General features: G+C 34.9%; 1 protein-coding gene across 1 annotated transcript in view; it reads left to right on the forward strand.

Moving 5' to 3' along the window:
- LOC132705195 (transcription factor SOX-13) overlaps nucleotides 1–4,302 on the forward strand; it is a 104,142-nt gene extending 99,840 nt beyond the window's left edge. The window contains exon 6 of the mRNA XM_060675652.1: nucleotides 622–4,302. Within this exon, the coding sequence (XP_060531635.1) occupies nucleotides 622–1,277 (656 nt within the window). The 3' untranslated portion in view covers nucleotides 1,278–4,302. The remainder of the gene's footprint in view (nucleotides 1–621) is intronic.
- Nucleotides 4,303–11,120: the final 6,818 nt, after the last annotated feature.

Below are 11,120 nucleotides of genomic sequence, written 5' to 3' on the forward strand. Positions count from 1 at the left end.
ATCTTCAGAATATTATGCATTTAAATAGTTATACCACTTTCCTTCCGTTTATTTCTCCTCATGAATGGTTTAAAATTTACTCCTAATTTCATTGGAAAACTGACCCTGTTCAGCTTAGTTAAGCTACAAAGGTATCACCAACGTTATAAATTATTTCTATCTCAAAAGATATTCCGCCCTAAATTATTAAAGAGATTTAACAATTACGAAAACAGCGTTTGGACGATCGCCATTTTCGTATGCTGGATGGAAGAGACATTTCTAAGCTCGTTTGTAAGCTTGTTTCGATTTATTTTTGCAATTGATGACTTAAGTATTGATCCTCGTGAAATGAAATGTACCTTTAATTTGTATACTATAGAAATTCGGTTTCCAAATGGACAGTTTGACTTACGGAAAAGCATAGAATCACTTAAAGTACAATAAATTCCCAATATTTGCCAAATGCAAATATTCTTCCCTATACATTTCAGAAGAATGTTTTTTTTTGTAAATAATCTAGTACGAGAGCTCCTTTCTTTGTATACGGAGGTCTATAAAAAGTGTGCAAAAAATTCTACCCCAAAAAAATCGGTCATTAATAAATTGAATGTTGTTAAATAGTTTTTTCTCAAATTTCAGTGTGGGGCGCGCCCGATGCCGGCTTCAAACTCGATGAGAACTCGGAAAAGGCGAAAATCATCAGGCAGCAACAAAAACGCGATAACGAAAACAAACCTCACATCAAACGGCCGATGAACGCTTTCATGGTGTGGGCAAAGGACGAGAGAAGGAAAATCTTGAAGGCGTGCCCGGACATGCACAACTCGAACATCTCGAAAATTCTCGGCGCCCGTTGGAAGGCGATGTCCAATTCGGAAAAACAACCTTATTACGAGGAACAGTCGCGACTGTCCAAACTTCACATGGAAAAGCATCCGGACTACAGATACCGACCGAGGCCAAAACGCACTTGCATAGTCGATGGCAAAAAGATGCGTATCTCGGAATATAAAATGCTGATGCGGCAACGTCGCCAGGAGATGAGACAACTCTGGTGCCGAGATGGTACCGAGATGAATTTCAACATGTCTTCCGGCACGGAGATGACTGCCGGCTCGTCATCTTCGACAGGACGACAGAATATGTCGCCGCCCCTGCTACTGAACGGCGGCGCCGGACCCAGCAACGACGGCGGTTTTTATTATCCGCAGGATAGCGCGTCACCCGATGTGTTGAATTTTTCGCAGGACCGCAACATGACGTTCGATTCTAGTCCGAGGAATGAGGAGGACTGAGCCTGGCCCAACAGGGAACTGGTGTTCCCTCAGTGGTTCTGAGCGCACGGGTTCGGATTCGGGAGCGGGAGAAGGAACGAGATCGCTTTGCATTGATTCTTCATGTTCATGGATTTTTTAAGCAAATCGCGTCGGGGCAAATAAATCCGAAATTTTTGATGAGGATGTGATCAAACTTTAGGTGAAAATTTTTTGAGCGATCTAGACACGAAATATATCGAAAAGTTTTTATAAAATAAAATAAATATAAATAAAAATAATAAACGTCTTTATTGAATTAAGTAAAAAAAAAACATTTTATAAGAAATTTAAAAATGCAAGGGCAGTCAGTTCAGCATTGCAGGAATTGAATATTTTGACAGAGATAATGGGCGCCACTGACTTTTTTCTTTTTGTTTATAAAAAACAAAAACCCGAACAGCAAAAACCCTCCTTCCAAAATCACACTCCCTTTTTATACAAAAATCATTTAACATTAAATAACACGAGATTTATTTTACAAAAAATATGCGCCTTAACACCATGAACACCATCGTTAAATTCAAACAGAACAATTTGCTTCTAGATTTTTGAGAAATGCGTAAACTAACGTATTTTCGGACTTTTTTAATTAATATTTGGCCGAGTACAGACAATTCCAGGTTTTCCATGACAATTTATACTTTTTTTCAGGAATAACTATGAATACATGGAATCCAGAAAATTTGCCAATCAGTTTTTCCAGATATAGACACAATTTAAATCGAAAAAAGCTATTAAAAATATATAATGATATTAGTAATAATAATAATAATAATAAAGGTCTTTAAAATAAGTAAAAAAACATTTTATAAGAAATTTAGACACTAAACACTAAACTGAATTTTTTAAACATAATTTTGGTATATTTATTTGCCCCATCATCAATGATAAAATAATGTTTTCGTAAATTAGGTTTCAATTTTCCTGATCGCAGCTATCAAGGTGACATGATATATTTGATCGAATCCTCGCTATTAATAAGCTTTCCAATTCCAATTTTAGCCATGTAATCTAGACATGCGTATCTAATGCCTCTTAATTCAAATTGATTGTAATTGTAATTAATTTTTTGTTTCTTTTTATTTATTTGCTTGCATTTGGAATCGTAGTACTTGTACTGAGGATTATACACTTTCCACTAAAGCGAAATAAAGCAAAAATGGAAGAAAGTAAAATATAACAACCAAAACAATTAAACACGTAAATATGAACAAAATCATTTTAATCCACATTTAAAATATGATAATTGGAAATGACATGTGAAAAGTTAATTTTGTTTCAAACAGAGAGAATAAGATTTCAATTTTGCTTTTTCTAAATTTAATTTCGTCACTGCCCGGTTTTTTCAAAAAAGTGAAGTATTTGTAACCCCGCTATTGAGTATTGTTGAGGAGAGCTGCGCACAAGTGAGGAGTCAATGCATTTAAAAGCGGATCGGCCCCTTCCGGAGGTGAAACTAACGAGAGACAAAAACCGAAACGATTCAAAGGGCGAACAAAGAAAATTGCGGTGCGATTGAGCGTCGTGACATAAATGCCAAAAGACTTGACAAAAAATCGTATTACAAAAAAAGGTGTCGTAGTTGTATTGTTATGTATATATGCATCACGTAGATCTTCAAGTTATTTATTTTTTATTACTATTATTATTTTTATTATTATTGCGGATCGTAAGGTGTAATCCATTGTAAATTTATATCCCGAGACATTGCATATCTTCTGTTGTTTAAAAAAATAATAATAATAATTATTATTATTAATTGGTACGTTTTGAATTTTTAAAATGTAGATTCTATCAATTGACAGGGGTTTGTACCTGGGTAACGCGACAGTATTGTTTCCGCGCTAAATACGAGGTGTTTCCGGAATGATGGAATAATCTGACTATAAAAAATTTTAAATCCATTTCGAGAAAAAGAAATACATGCTTTTTGATTAATCTCCAATTTGTCTTCAATTCCGCATGTACAGCAAACACCTCGTATAATAATCCCAATGACATGACAATTTCGTTTCGAACAAGCTTTATTAGATTTAAAACGAGTTGTATTATTACTTTTTTGTTTAATTTTATTCGATGAATGGTACAAAGCTTTATTTTGGAAAAACTGTTGACGCGGCGCGTGACAGCTGATAAGTTCCGGAAAAATCCGAACCTATCGGTGTCGCTGCACGCATATCTTCATACGTGTGCAATGTGTAAGTATGTATGTTATAGATTTGTTTTTTTTCTTTTCACCTGTTGTTTATATCATTATATAATAGAGCCAGTACGTTCTAAGTAAATATAGATTATTTATTACTTTCATCGGGCTACTGTACAGTCGAAACAAAAATTCTCACATCATAGTGTTCGATCATAATCTGACAAAGCCTTGCGCACTATTCTATCCAATTTCCCAATAACTAAAAATCGAGGTTCAGGAATGCATAAAAATTTTTAGTTGCTGAGAAATGCACATGAGAAAAAACCGATAATGCATAAGTCTTAAAACCCATGTATATAATTTTATTAAGTTGCAGTTAAATATTAACCGCAATAGGCACTGTTAATAAAAATGTACGTATATCATCAGTATTTACGAAAATCCTTCATCTCTCGTCGGCATAGGCGCCGTCTTGACATATTAATCCGGCTCCCTTATAACCTGGGTGGGGAAAATGCCGCGTCCCCAATTTTTGTTTAGTTTTACGTGAAAGTTCTCGCCGTACTTATTGCTAATTATAAAACAATTAAAATGTGATACCTGGCAACTAGGTACAGTATGTAAAATTGTATCTACTTCGTGTAAGTATACCTAAGCATAATGGATGTCCCTCGAAACAAAAAAAAAAACGACGGTAGCAGCATTTTCAATATTCCGGGATGCGTCTTTTTAGGGCTAGTGATTTGTAAGCGTAACAACACGAATAGTCGAATATATAAGATCGTTTGGTCAACACTGAAACATTAGTGAATAGGCTCATTGTTCTTCTTGTGCCAAAATTAAGTTAATAAAGTATGAAAATGCACAATTGATGTTTAATTTCGAAAAGAAAAACAGTAAAAATCTTCATGTCAAATTACATCAAATTTGTTGTTCCTATTTTCAGTAGACTTCAGCTTACGGTGTAGGCGGCAAGTTTGACGAATCAAACCGAGGACACCCTTTCACTAAACGTGAATATATTAATTATATTAATCTCTGCTCAATCTCTCATAGTAATGTGAGTAACAAATTACATAAAATTTGAAATTATACAGTGCGTTATTAAATAAGTGTTCGAAATTTGAAAGGTCAATTTGTCGAGTATTTCTATGTGTCTTTTTCTGCCTACTTGCCTAAATTATACCGATTTCTGAACAAAGATTGGTACTTGGAGTTTCTGGACTTGAGAAATTTGAATTTGTTTCTAATTTAGCTCTTACTTCTAGCAACTACCCACATCATTTCTCACTTTCCTCACTTCTGTTCGCGCATTATTATATATATATATTTTTTTAATTAATTCCACAATCACTTTCTAAGTGAAAAGGACACTCTCATTGGAATTTGAATATTTTGGTTTGGCTTAACCGATGCTTAATTTTTTTTTGATCACCATCAGAAGTTTCTAACCAAAATTAAACAGACAAACGCTAAATGAAAAACGAGATCAAAATTACAATAAATGTTGGAAATGTTCACACAAACGCCTATGGAAAATTCCTGGAGTATTTTGAGTCTTTCTACAAGAGTCAATTATTTGATTCCTTTCTGTAAACTAACGGTTCCAATTGTGCCCAAAGAAAATAATCCCACCTATTACGTTATATTATATTATATTATATATACGTTTATAGTAGTTCTTACTCTAAAAATACTTGAGAAATCTGTAATTAATAGTCCACGGAAAAATTTTTTTTTTTAGTTGCTTTGATCTCACTCACTCAGAAGAAAGCGTACACCGTGAACGTTGGGCCAAATTTGACGCATAAAAAGCCAAAGCCTTACATGGTGGCTATGTGGGGCTCAATTTTCATTAAAAAAAAAATAAACCGCTCGGGGATATCTGTTACCGCTAGTTATATGTCCCAAACTGCAGACGAAGCCCAAAGCTAAGCGAAGCTAACGCATCGCTGACACCGTATTAATTCGGTTGTAATATTGTAAAATACGCTCTTAATTATTCCAACCTTTGTAACGGCCAGTTCGAATAAAACTTTATTTCGCTTTCTGTATAATAAATGTTTTTAAAAACGCTCTCTTGACTTTTGAACATTTAAGCCGCTATAGGATGTTTTTCGAACATGTGCAACTTTTTTGTTTCTATAAAAACCATTAAATTGTACTTAAAAAATTGTTTTGGAAATATTTTTAGAGAAGCACAAAATATTTCATGGCAAAAAAGTTACAGCGATTTTTAATTTAAAACATGCACATTTTCGAAAAACACTCTTTTAATCTGGAACGGTCGCAGATAATCACGTGCAGTTTTTACTATTATTTTTTTAATGAAAGTTGAGTACCACACCACGCTTCGTAACTTTCGTAAGAAACTTTAAAATCGTCCAATTTGGCGCACTCCTTGTTGATTTTAGAAAGCTCAATTAAAGGAAGAATTTTCATTTAAAAAAAAACAGAATTGATAAATAATTAATGTAATTATGGCAACATCAGAATATATCTCCGATACAAATTCTGATCCTGTTTGGTGTTACAGATCTTAAGAGATTTCTTGCTGTTTTTAACATATTGGCGGATGCGCAGGACCCACGAAAAACACGCCATCGATCGCCTTCGCCGTTTGGTAATTTTTAATAATCACTTTACGCTGAAGACTAAAAATAGCGACGCGTTAAATTCGGCACTGATAAAATTATCATTTCACACTCAGTTAATCGATTTTAACGCAATATCCGTCTACGTACGAAGAACGAGTGTTCGTCTTAACGGGTTGAGCAATCCAGGAAATACACGATTATTTTACTTTTACGAACTTACGCAGTGAACTAAAAATTTTATTTGAAAATTGGGCTGCGGTAGCATGCGATTTATTCTTGGTAAATATATAAAAACAATATGCAGCGCGTTCGGTTTAAAAATATCATCATTATCAACAATATAACACAACTTTTTCTAAAAAATATTAAAACAAGCCATCGATCGCCATCGCGGTTTGGTAATTTTTAATAATCACTTTACGCTGAAGACTAAAAATAGCGACGCGTTAAATTCGGCACTGATAAAATTATCATTTCACACTCAGTTAATCGATTTTAACGCAATATCCGTCTACGTACGAAGAACGAGTGTTCGTCTTAACGGGTTGAGCAATCCAGGAAATACACGATTATTTTACTTTTACGAACTTACGCAGTGAACTAAAAATTTTATTTGAAAATTGGGCTGCGGTAGCATGCGATTTATTCTTGGTAAATATATAAAAACAATATGCAGCGCGTTCGGTTTAAAAATATCATCATTATCAACAATATAACACAACTTTTTCTAAAAAATATTAAAACAAGCCATCGATCGCCATCGCGGTTTGGTAATTTTTAATAATCACTTTACGCTGAAGACTAAAAATAGCGACGCGTTAAATTCGGCACTGATAAAATTATCATTTCACACTCAGTTAATCGATTTTAGCGCAATATCCGTCTACGTACGAAGAACGAGTGTTCGTCTTAACGGGTTGAGCAATCCAGGAAATACACGATTATTTTACTTTTACGAACTTACGCAGTGAACTAAAAATTTTATTTGAAAATTAGGCTGCGGTAGCATGTGATTTATTCTTGGTAAATATATAAAAACAATATGCAGCGCGTTCGGTTTAAAAATATCATCATTATCAACAAAATAACACAACTTTTTCAAAAAAATATTAAAAAAAATAAGTCAAAATGTCGTATTTACACTTTTTATAAAACAAAATTATACGGGAAAAATCGGTGCCTATAGAGAGTCGCCACTTAAGTGTGCAACATATAGGAATTTTTTTAATTAATTACACAAACAAAATGCAGACATCCGAAAAGTATAACTTGGATTGGTAAATATAAAAAATTTAGCGACATCTTAAGGGTTTTAGAATTAAAAATCTACTAATAAAAAAAAAATAATTACAATTATTTCTAATTTAAATTTCTAAAAAGTGATTCCTCGTCTTCTCAGGCTATGTTTCGTTATTTAGCCATAACTTAGTTTTAAACAACTTTTGCTGGTAATTTCCTGCTGAATGGTCTTACAAATTACACTAATTTCATTTATCATCTTAATATTTGTTGACCTTTCCTGACTGTTCGCAATGATTCGCAATCATTCTAAGTGCACACACGATTATCAAACTTTCGGTAATCTGTGCTGAGATGCCGCAATAGATTATTAATTCCCGTATGTTCCACACGGTATGGAAAGCTGTGTTCACGAATTCAACCTTCAACCTGAATTAATTTCGTTCCTGATTAAATTAAATATCGTTTGGGATTCCAGCCGCAGTAAATTTTTAAAAAATATTTACCTTGAGACCGTCAAAGCGGTCAAACGTATCGTGGGTTTTATTGGCAGGCTGTTTATCTTTCGGTTGTGCTGTAGTGTTTATAAGAGTCCTTCAGAATTGGAAAGCAACCCGTTGAAATTTTTGAAGTCCCTGCGAGGTTTAATTACGTTTTAGTAAACTAACAAATGTAAAATTTCTCAACAACATTTGATTAACTAGTAAAGAAATGTTTATTCATTAAAATATCAAAATCACAAATTTTTTGCTCACCTGAAGACTCATTGTTCGATTATTCTCTCGTAAATATAATAAATCACATTCTTAATTTGCCTGTCTAATCCTAATAATCAGAGCACTTTTTTTAATACACATTAAGCACACCTTACGTAGAAACCAAAACCGGTTTCTTTGAGTGAAAACCATCGTTATAGCAAATAAATGTAAAAGCGGGTTATGCTCTTTTCATTTCGGTCTTGACCCCGTAGGAAAATATTTTTATTGTCAAATATGTAGAGCACGTAGGTTCAACTGAGCCGCGCGGTTGTTTTTAACAAAAATATTCGCGTTAAGTCTACTTTTTGAGTATTAACGCCCAATAAAATATTGTATCGTCGAATCTGCAGCGTCGATAAACAGTTTTAACGTAACATCGCCATGTTAAGCGAACTATTACGAAATTATTGCCATTTAAAGGTTTGTAAGTTCTTGAGCAATAAACAGCATCAAAGCAAAAAAGTGTTTATAATAAAAACAACAAGACTACGCCGTGTTTGGACGGTTATTTCACTGATTCAGTCCGAAAGTATGTGGAAATTAGATAATTTCCACATACTTTCGTTCTTCGATCAGGTTTTTAATGTCAAATTATAATACAAATCTAGTTTTATTTATCATTTTGCAAAATGGATAGGAAGTGAAATTTAAAACCGATATCAGGTGCCTGCGAAAGTTACCGGCTTTTAGCAGTAATCGAGATTTGAAAATTAAATTAAATTGATTGTTTTAGAAATAATCGCAAAGCGTTCAACGAGATCATTTTAATTAAAATCGTTTATCGCGCAGTTCATTGAAAAAGCGTAGCGGTAATCCTGAAATATGTAGCTTTTTATCTTATAATCAAATCGGACCCGAAATCGCAATGGCTTTCGAAGAAAATTTGTCGTTTAATTGCAAAATCATTTGATGTTCGATTTTCCAAAACTATAAAGTTTTCTATAGCTCTTTTACCAGTACCGTTAATATATAATCTCTCCCGTAAAAGGACATTTGGTCCAGGAATATTCACGGGCGAGTTTTCCATTTCTGAAATATTGTTTTTCTACTCCCGTCTGTAAAATATCTAATCTAGCGTGCGGGGAGCGTCGCTTTACCACGTCAGTTTCGTTTCCCACGAATCCGAGCCGCTTCAGACATTTCCGGGATTTTACCACACGGGTTTGGGAGCAATCGGATGTTTTCGGAGATATTTCCCAAGCTTTGAATTTTAACGTTTGTCAATTCTGACAGTCATGTCAGTGAATGTATTCGTGTTTTGCGAAAATGTAGCCAAAAGGAACTCGTTCAGTAAACTTTTTAACTCACTCGTTTATTGAACACTCGCTCCGCTGGTGTCAAATAAACTCGTGAGTCAAATGCCTTTTACCGCACTTGTTGCATAATATACTATTTCTACGACCGTTAGTTTTTGAGTACATTTTCGCAAAACAACACGAAGGCGTGGGAAATATCAACGAAAACATCTGATTGCTCCCAAACCCGTGCGGTAAAATCCCGGAAATGTCCGAAGCCGTTCGGATCCGTGGAAAACGAAACTAACATGGTAAAGAGACGCTTCCCGCACTCTAGATCGGTGTGTAATTAGGCATTTTACAGACGGGAGTAGAAAAATAAATTTGTTCCAGAAACGGTAAAAGATATAAGGGATATTTATTATTGGGTTGTTCGGAAAGTCATTTCGTTTTTTTTGGGGAACATGAAAGACAGTTTTCGTATAATGAATAAATATTTTATTAAATTATATATTGGCCATTCTGGTCCAACACCTTTTGCCATCTTTCTGGCAGTAACATAATTCCCCTCTCATAAAAGTTTTGGTCCTTGCTGGCAAAAAACTGGTTCAGGTGGTTTTTGACATCTTCATTTGAGGTAAAGGTTTTGCCATCCAAAAAATTTTGGAGGGACCGGAACAAATAGTAGTCGGAAGGCGCCAGATCTGGAGAATATAGTGGATGTTGCAGTACGTCCCATTCAAGCTGTAAAAGTTTTTGGCGAGTGACCAAACTTGTGTGAGGTCTCGCATTATCCTGGTGGAACACTACACCCTTTCTGTTGATTAATTCGGGCCTCTTCTCTTTAAGTGAATCATTCAATTTGTCCAGTTGATGACAATAGACTTCTGAATTAATCGTTGTATTGTCCGGCAAAAGCTCAAAAAAAACTATTCCTTTGACATCCCACCAAACGGAGAGCATCACCTTTTTTTGGTGAATGTTGGCTTTTGACACGCTTTGAGCCGGTTCATCTTTTCTGCTCCATGACCGCTTGCGTTTAACATTGTTGTATACACCCAACTAACCCATTTTTCGTCCCCAGTAATAATCCGCTTCAAAAATGGATCATTTTCTTGACGTTTGAGGAGCGAATCACACACGTCAACGCGACGACACAAATTTCGCTCCGTAAGGACATGGGGCACCCACACATCGAGCTTCGAGGTTAAGCCCATGCCTTTCAAATGGCCATAAACAGTCGAATTCGACAAATTTAATCTCTCACCGATCTCTCGTGTGGTTATTCGCCGATTTGCATCAACTAATGCCTTTATCGCATCTTTGTCAGCTTCGACCGGCCTTCCAGACCGTGGTGCATCTTCGACATCAAAATTGCCGGATCGGAATTTTGCAAACCAGTTCTGGCACTGGTGTACTGTTAACACGCCTTCTCCATACACATCCGTTAATTTTTTTCTCGCTTGGACAGCATTTTTACCTTTTCTGAAGTAAAAAAGTAAAATATGACGAAAATGCTGCTTATTGCTCTGCATATTTAAAAGGGCACCAACCAAAAACTACTGCGTAGAATTACTAGAACTTTTTCACACACAAGCCTTGCAATATCAGCTCTCAAGACATATAATGGTTATGCGGCTTAAGTGTGAAGTTAGTTTCGAAAAAACGTAATTAAGTCCTCTGAGGGGAAAAAACGAAATGACTTTCCGAACAACCTTATATATATGAAATATAGATAGAAAGTTGCGAAAAAATCAAAAATGCAGGATGGTTATATTTAAAACAAGAAAATAAAAATATAAGTGAATCGAACCCAGTTTCATATGAATTGGACCTAAGATATATGT

This window comes from Cylas formicarius, unplaced genomic scaffold (genome assembly GCF_029955315.1).
Source record: "Cylas formicarius isolate icCylForm1 unplaced genomic scaffold, icCylForm1.1 PGA_scaffold_7__23_contigs__length_41026272, whole genome shotgun sequence".
NCBI classification, from domain to species: Eukaryota; Metazoa; Arthropoda; class Insecta; order Coleoptera; family Brentidae; genus Cylas; species Cylas formicarius.